Below are 14,153 nucleotides of genomic sequence, written 5' to 3'. Positions count from 1 at the left end.
ACGCACACACATGAGCTTACACGACTCACAAATACGCACAATTTGTTACCGCTGTAAGTTTTCGAGTCGTCATTTTTCCATGTCAACGAGCAATGAAAGCAGACACGCAAGTATAACAGAAAAACGCCGAAACTCCAAACTTTTCCGCTGAGATATTCATGAAAAGTCTTAAGAAGTACGAACAGATTTGTGCCCGCGGCTCCGCGGTAGAATATATTGCGGTAACCTCTATAAAATAAAACAATTTTACGAAGTCTATCATTGTTTTTATCGCTGAATATAAAATAATCATAGTCAGTAAGGCAGCGAGCTAACAGCTTTTATACATCTTTTTTTAAAATTTGTTGTATCTATTTTGTTCTATTATTATTGCGTACAGTTTTCACGAAAATAAATGGTTTCGTCGCGGCCCGGTTTAATTTATCAAGTGTCGTCTCGATTTATCGGCCAAGGCAGCCCGGATGCTGTTGGCTTGTATCGTCTAGATGCGCGGATTAGAGTCGCGGACCACTTGGGAATATATACAATTTATTATCAATGTTGAAACACTTTTAGTGGTACTGGTCTTTAGGAAGTGGGGTCGAGAGGGTTCGAGAGGATGTTGGTAGTTCTGTTATTTGGGGTGTTTACAGGCAGTTGTAGCGCCTATAATTAAGCGTGGAACCTGCACGTCCCCTTGCTAAGTTGTATAAAAAATAGAACGACCAAGTACGAAGTAGCGAATACTCCCTATTGTCTGACCGCAGCGCGCGAATGCCAAGTGTTTTGGAGAGGTGTCGCTTCGTTCCGACAATTCAACTGTGAGTGAATGTTTGAACCGTGCTAACAAATCGCTGGGAGGGTGAGAGGGTCGCAATTAAACTGATAATTGCGTTTCCGTGAGTGACGTGAGGTCGTCGACCTCTCTCACTGTGATACAAATTTGAGTTTTCTTTACCAGAGAGTATATAAAATTGTCATGCATCTTTGTTTCCACACTGTAGTGTACTCCATAGGTTACTCACGGCACCAGTCTGAATAATTATTTGAACATGTTAGCTCATGTTCATTGGTGGTTAGAGTCAGCATGCGGGGAACGGGAGAATTCTATTCCGGCATCCTACGGCCGTGTGGGGCTTGCATGCGGCAGTTATTTTCTTAGTCGTTATTCCATATTCAGGGACACCCCCCAAGCGGTATATAACGTTTGAGTAAACGACCAATGAAAATGAGGTAACAATTGCCTGAAGACGGGAACACTACAATGCTATTATTACTTAGTTAATTATATCATCGGTAGTGAAACGCAAACAGTTTCTTTTCTTGTCACCTGCTTGGTGATAGAAAGAAAGATAATGTAAAAATCACATTCAACATTATTATATAACATATCTTTATGCTCCAAATTACTAATCCCTCACGAATTAACATCAAAGCCTGAAGTGAAACAAGAATTATCTATGAAACGTACGAAACCAAATTTGTGTCTACCCTCATCTTTACTGACGCCATTTTGAGCACGAAAACATGTGTTAGAGATCAGGTCGTGTCAAAAGAACTAGCATTAGATTTGCGCGGACGTGAGTGGTGGGTGTATGTGTGGGCGCGGGGAAGGTCGGGGCCGGGGAGGGGGTTTGAGTGTTATTAGCCCCGTCGTGCGCCATCAATATTTATGTCATGCGAACAAACGTACAAACTGTACGCGTGTTTTTTGGAGTTCCTTGTATGTATGGGTTTCATGCTTGGTATATAATGTAGCGCGGTCGCGTCGCAGCTTTATATAAAAGTTTTGCTCACAGATTTAGTGAGGTTGTTGTGTATTCTCGTATAAGTGTGAACTGGTCCGAGTCGTGCGTTATATTCTCCACAATTGTACATTCTTTGATCATGAACCCACGTTTGTAGCATTAAAGATAGCGAAAAAAACGAATGCTTTGATATTGCGGCAGTTTACGGGCCGCCGTATCCACTTACCAATGTCATTTAGTGTCATTTATTGCTTGTTTCTTCATTAATTTATTATGTATCATTTCTCAAACCTGAGCCTCCTCTCTAACGTGAAGGGTTAGTGTTTTGACTTCTAAAACGAAGTCGAAATATAATGTGCTCAACGAGAGTGCCGGCGTCCCTCGACAGACGCCATGAATACCAACCGGTCCTACTCGATGTATAGTTACCAGGTGAGAATAATGTACGACTATTACTATGCGGATGGTACTTGCGATCCTCCCTGTGAGAGCGTTTCCGCGGGGCGGGCGCCTGGTGTAAATCCAATCATATGATAAGATCAAGTCGTTTCAGCAACACACAGGTTGAGCAAAAATAAGGTTGTAAAAATAAGGATTTTTCGTTGATTTGTATCATTGTACTGTCACGCGGCACTCCCTCGGGAACCACGGGGCTCTACACCGCTACACCGCACCACTACAATGCATTCTTTAGTCTAGCGATACATCGTACAGGGATTAGTATGGGAAACTATTTTTGAGTCTGTATAGCATGAATTCCTCAGCATTAGATCCATCGTTGATATCAGGTAGGCGGAAAAAATCTGTCATATATAAATAAAAATAAAAATTTCCCTGAACCCGCACCAAAACGTTACTGCATTTTTTGAGAAGCTAACATTACGTAGGCGTGGGAAACTGCAAAAGGATGATGAATATTATATCTAAAGTTAAAAAACGTATATTCTAACATCTCAGAAATAATGCCGTACTATATAATTCGGTGGTTGTTTGTACATAGTAATATTATTTCGTTCGTAGAACAGAGGAAATACTGCTCTACGGAGAACTCGTAGCGTCGCTACGACGCGTAGCGGTTACACAAGAAAGCAACAGTATGGATATAATGTACTACATGGCAGTGGCGAAGCGTCCATACAAGCCGATTCCCACCGGCTTCCCTTTTAGGTTTTCGGTGATACTAAACAATATATTTAATAGGTAAATTTAAATTACAACATATCAGACAATGGACAATAATTATAATAACTTAAATTATTAATTAATGATAACTTAATAATGACATCTATCGGCCATTAGCCCGTTGTTTATTAAATTTAATTGATATCGATTACTTATTTAAAATAACATTAAATGGCGCACCTTGTATTTAGTTCCCCAGAAATTCCGTTACCAAAGTGAAATTGTGACGCTACAGGCGCAAGGTAACCCGCTGTCAAGCGGCTTAATGTCGTAGTATGTTTTTTAATATAGATGGCAGCACTTTCTATGACTTTCTATGCCAGTGTTTGTCGAAATCGCGCGGAAGATATGGGCAAAGGTAACCCGAGCTAGTTCGGCTTCACGTTAACCGACTTTGTATAGTTGTCGCTTTTTACGTCCTTCAAACGTCATAATTTATTATGCTACCAAGTTGCGGTGTTTGTAAATTGTCATATTCATTTTATTTTTTGATAGTTCTGTGTTAGTTAGTTACCAGCGCTTTGTTTATTTAGAAACTACAAATAAAAGTGTATTATAATGGAAATAACTAACTACTTTGTGATCAGTTAATGTCTACCTTTACGTAAGTATATTATTAGTATGTGATTTCACATATTAGTATTTAGATGGTTAAATATTTGAAGTAGATCTGAAAGTTTTTGATTTCAGACACAAAATGTTTGTTGGAAGAAAATAAATATTATATTTTACTGAATTTAAAATATCACCACGCTACAATAAAAAATTAACGAATAACCTTTCTTGATTATTTAAATTGATAATTATATAAGTTTATCATGTAGGTGCATATAAACTGTTGGTCTGTTTGGCGATCGTGATAGCTATTTCTATAAGGAGAAATTACATTTACTTACAGTTTATTTTGAAAATAAACAGATAATCATAGGTACTACGTAGTAAGGTTATAATTTGAATACTTACTTTTGTTTGCTGTTATAACAAATTAATACGTAGGTACTTATATTTGTGATGACTGGAAGGGGAATTATCTATGTTTATTGTTCGATTTTATGGATGTTTCAATTATTTACGCATAATAGGTAATTTAGTAGGCATGTCAATGTTTGTCGATTTCGATTCAAGACTAATTCGTTGTCTTCGTTTTTGTTTTCCAATAAATTGCCCCGATATCTTAACTGACGCCAATTTTTTTACACCGGGTTACCTTTTGAAAAATTTCACCCTTCGCCACTGCTACATGGCTAATATTAACCGAATGCTGGGCCCTTATTTTGTATGATAGTGTAAACGCGTAACGCGGCCGTGTCATGTTATCTTCGAGAAATGTGTGTGGAATGGTATTCTGTAAGCCAAATTTCTATAGTCCTAAATATGATGCGTTGTGTTACGAGCTTGTTACACACTGTCAAAATAACGTGCGGGATAGAGAATAAGGCCCCAGAGCGTATTATACTTCGTATAACAGGAAGTGTATGTTTTTAGTATCACATAAGACATATTCGAGGAAAAGTGGAAGATGTACTTATCTAAAGGCTTTTGCACAGAGAAGTAACTATACTATATATCTAAAATTATATCTTCAAATTATTTCATGCTTTCCGAGAGGGTTGTGCACTCGTTTGGATATTGAAAATAGTAGTATATACTGAAAAACGTACTTTATATGTACCTAAACTGATTTGAATAGAGTAACACTAATTCTTGCTTGTTCTTCTCAGGGGTAAACAGCTTTTCGAAATGGTGGTTGAGTAAAAATTTTACTAAGTTTAAAGAATGTTTAATTATTAGTTTGATTTAATTTATTCATTTACTCTAGAGGGTCACTAGCTAATCAGATACATAAAACATCTTATCTTTCCACCAATCGAAGCTGTGTGGTGTTTGTGAAGATTTTGTCCGGCATCAATAAATTGTGAGCAGACACAGCACTCGGCTGCGCACATTGCTACTCATCTTTAATAACAGTTATCTATTTCCCACGCGTGTGACACGTGTTGGGAAGAGGTTCCCAAATTGGCGGAAAGTTTTCGGGCAGCCGCAGCTGTGCGTGTGTTCGCGAGATACCGACAGTTACGCTCGCCGCAGCTGTGACGGACGCGGCCGAGGGCGCTCATTAGCGGCGCGTTCGACATTACAGTTATTGCACAAGTGATATTGTGAAATAAATAATGGTAGGACCTCACTGCACCTTTGTATTTGATTACAGTAAGTACGGCGTGACCCGGCAATGTCAGCTTCTCACGAAACCAGAATGATTTTAGCTGATAGGCGTTGCGTTTTCTCTCTCTTCACAATCGTCGCTCCTTAAAAACCCCCATCGTCCCAAAAGCCCCCTGGCAGTGGATTTTTATGGTAATCACATACTATGAGTTGGCCCGACAGGTTTAGTTCTCTTTTACCTTAAAATGTCGAAAATTCCGTGTCGTATGAGAATGAGCGCCAGTTCTGAACTCGGCCGCCAGCAGTCGGTCCCGGTGTGATGTATTAAAAGATAACGCGGCGCGACGAGTAATTCTCTCGAGTGCGCGCCCTGTGCCGCTCTGTGCCGCTAGTTGTATGAGGTACAGGCGGCACTTTGTTCCACCCGCTAGTCTTCTGATCCGTTACTTGACAAATGATAAGTATGCTCATGGGTTTTTTGGGCGCCTGATGCAGGATTACAGTTATCTGTATAAAGAGGAACAAATTACTTTGAGGTAAAGGGAAGGTGTGTTTTCTATATAAACAATTCGATAAGTTACCTGATTGTTCTACTACGATGTAAACTGATTTCCACCTTGGAGGTGATGAACACCACTACGAAATATATTTTTTTTCCTACCATTCAATCAAAAATTTAACCGAAAACAAGATTATTCAGGTAAAGTGCTTTACTTTTAATTTCACCGCAACAGGAATTGAGTTAGTAATCTGTATGTATTATTTGTAAAACTTTCTTGTTTTCGAGCGTGAGAGTCGATAAGTGTCATTGTTGCAGATATGGAAGAGGAGTTCTCGGCGGGTCCGGCGGCGGCGAGCGCGCCCGCGGGGCAGCCCGTGCTGCTGCGCTGTGACATCGGCTCCGGCCCGCCCGCGCGGCTCCGCTGGCTGCGCGACTCGCGCCCACTGCAGCATCATCACAGGTTTGCTTTTGTAACACACAAGTTCAAGCACAGTCTTCCACCGTCTATAATTGAATCGTCCACATTATCAGATTTACGTTAATTGAGAGTAGTTCTAATTCCGTATTATATACACGTGACAGTTTTTACTGTTTTCTTTTAAGACATAATGTGGTTGTTTTGAGGATACAAATACAAACACAATCGAGGCACAATCAAAAATAAAGTAAGAACTCGTTAGATTACTGTCTCAGGATCAAAGCGGTGAGTTTATCGCCATGAAATGAGTTCATATAATTGCAAATAACTCGCTTGTATTGTTCACAATATTTGTCCAAAAATACTTCTAATAATAGATACGTATTATGAGTCTAATAGTTGTTAACGGGCCTGTTCAAGTATTATGTAAAAAGAATTTTAGCATTTCTGAACATCGAACCCCCTCCCGGCCTCCTTGATAGCACAAACGAGCACAAGTCTTACCTCTCTTTCCCATGCTTACGTAAGCATAGGTATAATGTTATCATTTTTTTACTATTATTTGTTTAGAAAAAATGTATAAAAATAATTTAATAAATACAGCATACATTATTACTATTCAAATCACACCGTCCCTCATGACATCGAAAATAAGCAAACCATAGACCTCTCAACCCCCTTGGGGTTTACCTATTACTTAAATCGCCGTAATGATTTCTTATGTTTACGCGAATGTTAGACATTGAAATTAAACTAATTTTCCGGATTCTATCGCGGTTTTTTGTATTTTATTTTTCTCCCGACGTTTCGAAGACTTTGCAGCCTTCATGGTCATGGGGGGACTGAGGTGTTGTTCATCCGTAAAGTCAAAGTTACAATATCTACCTACATTTTAGAATTATACAACTTTTTAAAAATTTTGCTGTTGTAATTTTTGTTGTTGTTGTCTTATATCGGGCAAACAAAAAGAAATATAGGGACCCGCGTAAAAGAACATATAGCTGACGTGAAACACCGACGCTCGACGAAGTCTGCAGTCGCTGAACACTCTGAGGGAGGCGCCAATCATTATCTGCGACTAGACAAGCCACAAATCCTCGCCAAAGAACACCGAATCCTGCCCAGGATGATTCGCGAGGTTATTGTAATTAAAAAACATCCTAATTTCAATAGGGAAGATGGTTGGAAGCTTACACAAGCCTGGGATCCAGTTCTACATTTAATTAAATCGGAACCCAAAAGACCGGCTGCCAGACTTCAAGACACTGTGAGCTCATGCTGCGTAGATCGGACCACCAATAGTTAAAAATTTTAAAAAGTTGTATAATTGTAAAATGTAGGTAGATATTGTAACTCTGACTTTGCGGATGAACAACACCTCAGCCCCCCTCGTGACCATGAAGGCTGCAAAGTCTTCGAAACGTCGGGAGAAAAATAAAATCCAAAAAACCGCGATAGAATCCGGAAAATTAGTTTAATTTAAATCGCCGTATTGTTGCAGATATTTTACTTTGGACAACCAGTTACTCATCCTAGACGTGCAGGAAGGAGACGAAGGCGTCTACAGGTAGTTATTACTTTAAACAAGGCTCAGCGTCCAAAGGATTTAGAACTTTGAAATCCCATAAGCGGATAGTAATCAGGCATTTTACCACAACACATATCTTCATTATAAATGTTAATCATGTCTAACTTCTGGATAAAAGTTACAAAATCGAAGTGTAGTTTATATAACTTAAGAACGAATCAGATATCCATTTATGAAATACAATCAAAGGCTATTTAGCTATTGCTACAAAATACTTACAAATATATTCGTTTGACTAATCGCCGCCACTGAGAACCGAAAAAATGATTTTGTCATTTAGCGGTTAGTGTTAATACAGGATAGCGGCATCGAATATCGAGTAATTCTTAAGAGTCGTTGGTTTATAAACAGTTGTGAGGCGACTAACACCGTGCTGAACGTGACGCGCGCGAGCGAGGGGGCGCGGCTGGCGGTGGCGGCGAGCGCGCCGGCGCCGGCGGGGCTGCTGCCCGTGCGGCAGCGCGAGGAGCTGGCCGTGCCCGTCGGCGCCGCCGTGCTGCTGCCGTGTCCGCTCACCGGCTGGCCCAGGCCTAAGGTAACCACTGATATATTATAACTGTTTCATATGCCAACTGTTTAACTTAACGCAATTATATAAATGTAACACATGCGTTTTAATAAGAAAATCACTACTAATACTGTCATATCAAACATACAACTAAATATACGAAATAATAAATACTCCCTTCGAAATAAATACCGACTAGAATTAATCAAGCCAAGGACAAATTATGGAAAGCAGACCATTCTATATAAGGGTGCACAACTGTCTAATTAATTACCGAATACTGTGAAAGTGTAAATACATTTACAAATAAACTTAAGTTACATATTATCGCGACGAGTAACTAATATACCCACTTTAAATAATAAATTCATATATCTCATTATAAGTGAAATGTATTATATGAGAATTAAGTTCTTTAAACCTATATTTGTTTTTTTTTACATGAAAAATGGAATCGTTTGAAATAATTGAATTAATTCTAAAATGTACAAGCAACAGGTAGATAGAGTGTCAGTGCGCTCAGTGTTGCTAGGCAAAAACATGTGAGGCCGCGGCAGCAAGGGCGCACAGCCTTGTAATGCTGACGTGCGCCGTAACACCACTGTACCATCTCATCATACGCAAAACCACTATGTATTGTATAAATATCAAGAAGATTATTTTATATTTTTAACAGTAATGTTTGGACGTTGAATGTGCTAATATTTGTTAATGTACGGCGTCTTACAGATAATCTGGAAGGTGACTCCAGCGGAGGGCAGAAGCAGCGAGCTAGAGTCAGTGGAAGAGGTGCTGGAGCTGGTGGGCGTGCAGGTGGAGGATGAGGGGATCTACACTTGCGCCGTCGAGGGACACGCGAACCTCACCAAGGTACCAGCTCTCACAGGGGCGCATATGACCAGCTTACTACACCAAAGGGATGGGGGATTGTAACTTATAATATCTAAGGCTCGAACAATAACGCATTATGAGTACATACGCTCGAGTACTCATTTCCAAGAAGTAAATAAAATAACTAGAGCTGAAACTAAAGCAGTTAATATTCCCCGAAATTATTTTCGTCCCATATTGGTGACAAGTCTACTAAAATAATTCAAAACTCACACAACTCGCACATATTTGTAAACACAAATTATACGCGATACTAGTTTCAATTATAATTGAACGTAAACAATAAATAATTCAACATCTTTTTTGCACCTATGATCCCACTCTTAACCCATCCTAGTATGTGACACAACATGCTTCGTAAATGCCGTGGAGATGATTTACCTTCTTGGTCTTGAAGTGTGGTCTCCGGCTTGATGTCAAAATTCTTTGAATGTGCAAGATGTCGATTTCCTGCTTCCATTTACCCTGTGATTTAACAACAATCTTAATACAACATGAAAATGAACGCTTGTCCTTGCGCGCCATTCATCCGTATTCAAGGATTCGTAACTTCCAGCGAATGTAGGCATAGTTGTGATAACATTAGCATATTGTTTGCGTTATGATAGAAGAGTAACGTTACTTGTGCGTGAACTCGCCTCGCTTCACGGATACACGTGTGTTTTGTACACGTTCTATATGTTACGCGTTATTATTAAGAGTAAAGACAAATATCCCAAAAATGTGGCCCTATTTAAGGTTGACTGATAGGAGATATCACTATTGGGTTGAATACTCTATTGAATAAAATATTGTGTTTATGGTGGAAGTTCGACTCAGTATGTTTTTTTACTACTTAGCACATGCAAAGTTAATTGCCGTAAAATGGTCCACTAACGAACTTAGCTAGGAAATGGTATTCAAGGGAGATTATCATCGTAATATTTAGTCTTGTTATTTACAATATGCGTTGCTCGATATGAGGTTTGAAACCAAGATTCTCACTATTTATATGTATACTAGATTAAGGCGACTAATAGAAGTGTTCAAGTAATATTAAACGCAAAGTAATGGAAGTTAAGGCGGCCTAAATTGATAAAAATAGTAATAAAACTTCGTGGTATTTCTAACAAGCCTCCAAACAGCGAGCCCTTTGCCTGTGGCTTGTACGCGTATACTCTCGGCAATTATGTAAAGCGTTTCGGGGAAGGCCACCGGCTAATTACAGCGATAATAACTGCGGGGGAGGCATGAGGGCGCCGCGGGGAGCGAGCGTGTTGAGCCGCGCGTGACGGACCTTCTGCACTCGCGCCGAGCAGCTGTTCCTCACATTCCTTTTTGTGTGAGCAACTCGAGAGGATGATTTGCTTCTTGCTTATTTCGTACAGTACTCAGGCAGGAGTACACCACACAGACATAGCCGTCCCGTGGAAACGCACTTGTCGGTAATGTTTAGTCAGAGTGGACTTGGGCTGTGTCACGAATCACGGCCATTGCAAAATTACGCAAAAGTTCAGTACGATGAACAGATTTTGGATTTGTTTCTTAGATTCGATATATATTTGTAAATGAGTTTTATTTATTTATTTTATTTAAGAACATTCTCGTCGCATTCGAATGCTCGGGCGACTTTGACAACTAATTAGTGAAAATGGCATTATAATGCATTCTGTTCCTGTAGCGATGAGACCGCAAAAGTTTGATATTAGTATGGATCCATTGGTTGTACAGGTTATTTTAGATTCTTATAGCCCCATTGATATGTGGGATTGGCGTGATCACGGTGATGTCACATCTTATTGAATGTGAGTGGTGAGTGACGAGACGTTGTGTGTTAGTCGTTCAAGGTGTCGGTGACGGTGCCGGCGGAGCTGACGGTGCCGCCCAGCTCCAAGCAGAGCATCCGCGCGGGCACGGTGCGCTTCAACTGCACGGCGACGGGCCGCCCCGAGCCGCGCCTCACCTGGTACAAGGACGGCACGCCGCTGCTGCTCGCCGGACGGGTCAGTATTAATCCACCACAAGCCAACGTGGTCAAGAGTAGACGACGAGAGCTTGAATTCAGTGACAGTCTCACTTTAAATACAGTATGTGATGCTAGGGTCAGTGACGCTGCGAGTTGGTCATCAGTACGGGGGATGTTGATATGAAATTATTACCTAAAAGGGAACAGAGGTTGCATGTAGTTGACATAACAGATAAAAGTATTGAAAACATTAAAAAACATGATATTTCATTAAAAACACTTGGAATAATAACAATGGAGATATTGTTATCAGTCGATTAGCTGACGGTACGCCAGAGGTCACGGCAAATTCAAGTGCTGATATAAAAATAGGTTTTCAATGTATAAGTAGTATTTTTTACAACTGTATTACACGAAGAGCAAGCCGTTTGCCTGACGAAAGAAATCCCGTAAACAATAGCAACAAATATCCTGTACTTTGAATTAAACCGCATTCCATGGACAGATATTTAATATTTACACCGACCATACCACAATGCATGCACATTGTGGTGGTACGTATATAGCTGTATTGTTTGCGTGATGCAGATCGTGGTGCTGCCGTCGACGGACGGCAAGCGGCTGGAGCTGCTGATCCGCAGCGTGACGTCGGAGGACGCGGGCGTGTACCAGTGCGTGGCGGCGGGCGGCGGCGCGGTGCGCAGCGCGTGGGCGCGGCTGAGCGTGACGGGCGCGGAGGCGGGCGCGCCCGGCGGCGTGCGCTGCCAGCCCGCCGGCGCCGCCGCCGTGCGCGTGCACTGGCCGCCGCTCAACGCCACCGTCATGGCCTACACCGTGCACGTCAACGACATCGGTACGCACCCACGGCGTTATATAACACGACCGCTACACATAACCTGCTGTCCAGTGACCTCTACTATAACTGTATCTCTGGCATGTAGGATTTTACAAAATCCAATGTCCGGCGCAGGTCTTAATAACATTTGCACTGGGTGTGTAACCTGAAACAAATTTCAGTAATCTTGTGTATTATAAGCAAGCTTTTAAACTTATATCTGAATATTGAGATGATAGGCACGGCACTCTTTAGGAGACGTCATAAATCTCGTACCAAATAATGTTTAACAACACTAGCTTTATGTCCTCCAAATCGGAATATCAATAATTCTGATAGGACAAATTGGTAGTCCGAAGAGTTACACAATTGAGTTTTGACACAAAATGTTTGTTGCAGGAGGAAAGTCGTTGCCCGGACAACCGTTCAACAAGACAGAAGACATCGTCAGCGTCGAGAAACCGTTGACGCCTTACGAGTTTCAAGTGAGTGCTGCTAATATATTGCTATCTATAACGTCAGTAAGTCTACATTGGACTGTCAGGTGCAGGCGCGCCTCACGCCCAAAAGCAGGCTGAAGTCCACATTTATGACACACGAAGCCTTCTGTGCCCATGTTCTGTATTTGTGTATCACTCTTATTCGCGTTGTTTTGACCTTGGATTGTTTCCAGGTCCGAGCCTACGTGCACTCGTCGAGGACCAATAGGACCATAGCCAGCGACTTGTCCAACCCCGTCATCTGCCAGGGTCAAGGAGGTGAGTAGTTACGTGTATTCAATGCAACGCTACTTCTATATGTCAACTACTTTAACATATTATGGTTCATGGCTGGAAGGTCGGTGCTGCCATTGAGAAGTGTGTGTGTGCAGTGCCGATCCGGCTGGTGCGCGCGGGCGCGGGCGTGGTGGTGTCGTGGCGGCAGTTCGCGGAGGCGTGGCCCGGCGTGCGCCAGTGGGTGCTGCAGGCGCGCGGCGCCGCCGCCCCCGCCGACCGCACGCTCGACGCGCACGTCACCAACTACACCGTCGCAGGTACGCTCCTGCACGTCACATTCACTACTTCTTACCTCGTATGTTTGCTCATTTCTATCCCCCCTGATAAGGATTACCTTAAACAAAGTGTAATTTGCGCCCTAGCCATAGTAGCCCACGTAATTGTGTTGCGTTCCGGGATCAGCCTGTGTTTATCCGGTTTCGGACAGACATAATTGCGTCGACTGGCAATGCTAATCATCCGTCGATAATCGACCCTCTTTCTGGACATTACTCCATTTACTATCACGGGTCAATTTGCCGAGCTCTTATAAAGCATTTGCATTTTATTTTATTCTATAACAGCACTTTCCAGATAGATATGTTTTTTTTTTGTTATAATGTCTAATATTTGTAACTTGTGTTGTTATGTAGTGCCGGCAGACAGCCCGATGCATTTCCGCGTGTTGGGCACGCGCACGCTGCCGTGGCTGCAGCAGAACCTGACGCTGGTGCCGTGGACGTCCACCGCCGCCGCCAGCGACCACGCCGACACCGGGTGAGGTTCTGTTCATCTCCAAGCACTTGCCTCATCAATATGTTGGTTGTATATTCATCTACCGCTGTAGAATGTTAAGTGGTTGTTACACATTGTAGCGTAGGCTACTAATACTAATAATTTAATAATTATGTGTATAAATATATAACTAAACAAATAAAACATATTCGCGGATGCGCTACTACAAATTATTTCCACCTAGGGTAAGTTGTGCACCCGCCCTGTGGAATGGGGGCGTTTGGAGAATTCCACCACGGTATCCCCGGCCTGTCGTAAGAGGCGACTAATAGGGGCCACGAAGGGGGTCGTCGGGGGGCAGCAGGGGGCTGTCCGCCCTAGTGCATTTTTGTGCACTTTTGCACATGTTTCGGTTGACCCCCGGAATGGACGCCAGTGTGTAGTTGGCCTCATGCTGCCGTAGACGCCGAGGGCGTCCTTCGGTGCGCGGGGGCTTCTAAGCCCCTCCCCCCCCCATAGGAGACGGGCCGCAAGGCGGCACCGCGCAGGGTCGGCTGCGGACGAAGACTTAGACACTTCTGTCAGAGGAAGCCCGCAGTCGTCCCTAATGCGCCGAAGAGGGCCACCGCGGAGTTTTAGCTGGTAGGCCGTGCATAGGTTAGCTGTACATAGGGTTAGGGACGCGGCCCTGCGGTCGCCCGAAGGTCGTCATCAAATCCGGGCGACTCAACGCCGGGCCGTAAGGCACGGTTACCCCAGCATAACCGCTCAGTCACCCCCCACGAAGGCTGGGCGGTAGTAATAAGGGACTTTCTCCGCGAAGCCAAAAAGGGTAAGTTGTGCACAATCCCTTAATATAATGTGCATTATTTCTGTTAATGTAATTTATAACATTGCTTAGATC

At 42.4% G+C, this 14,153-nt stretch overlaps 1 protein-coding gene across 1 annotated transcript in view; it reads left to right on the top strand.

The window, feature by feature from the left end:
• The window catches only part of LOC115447899 (immunoglobulin superfamily DCC subclass member 3-like), a gene marked incomplete at its 3' end in the record, with an annotated part of 102,305 nt that extends 89,014 nt beyond the window's left edge, over positions 1-13,291 (top strand). The window contains 10 exon segments of the mRNA XM_037440869.1: positions 5,890-6,034; positions 7,494-7,559; positions 7,932-8,115; positions 8,818-8,958; positions 10,797-10,961; positions 11,513-11,777; positions 12,159-12,244; positions 12,433-12,517; positions 12,631-12,792; positions 13,168-13,291. Of these exon segments, the coding sequence (XP_037296766.1) occupies positions 5,890-6,034; positions 7,494-7,559; positions 7,932-8,115; positions 8,818-8,958; positions 10,797-10,961; positions 11,513-11,777; positions 12,159-12,244; positions 12,433-12,517; positions 12,631-12,792; positions 13,168-13,291 (1,423 nt within the window).
• Positions 13,292-14,153: the final 862 nt, after the last annotated feature.

The sequence above is a fragment of the Manduca sexta genome, chromosome 21 (genome assembly GCF_014839805.1).
Source record: "Manduca sexta isolate Smith_Timp_Sample1 chromosome 21, JHU_Msex_v1.0, whole genome shotgun sequence".
NCBI lineage: Eukaryota > Metazoa > Arthropoda > Insecta > Lepidoptera > Sphingidae > Manduca > Manduca sexta.
Note: the sequence above shows the minus strand (reverse complement) of the source record. Positions and strands in the feature narration are given on the sequence as shown.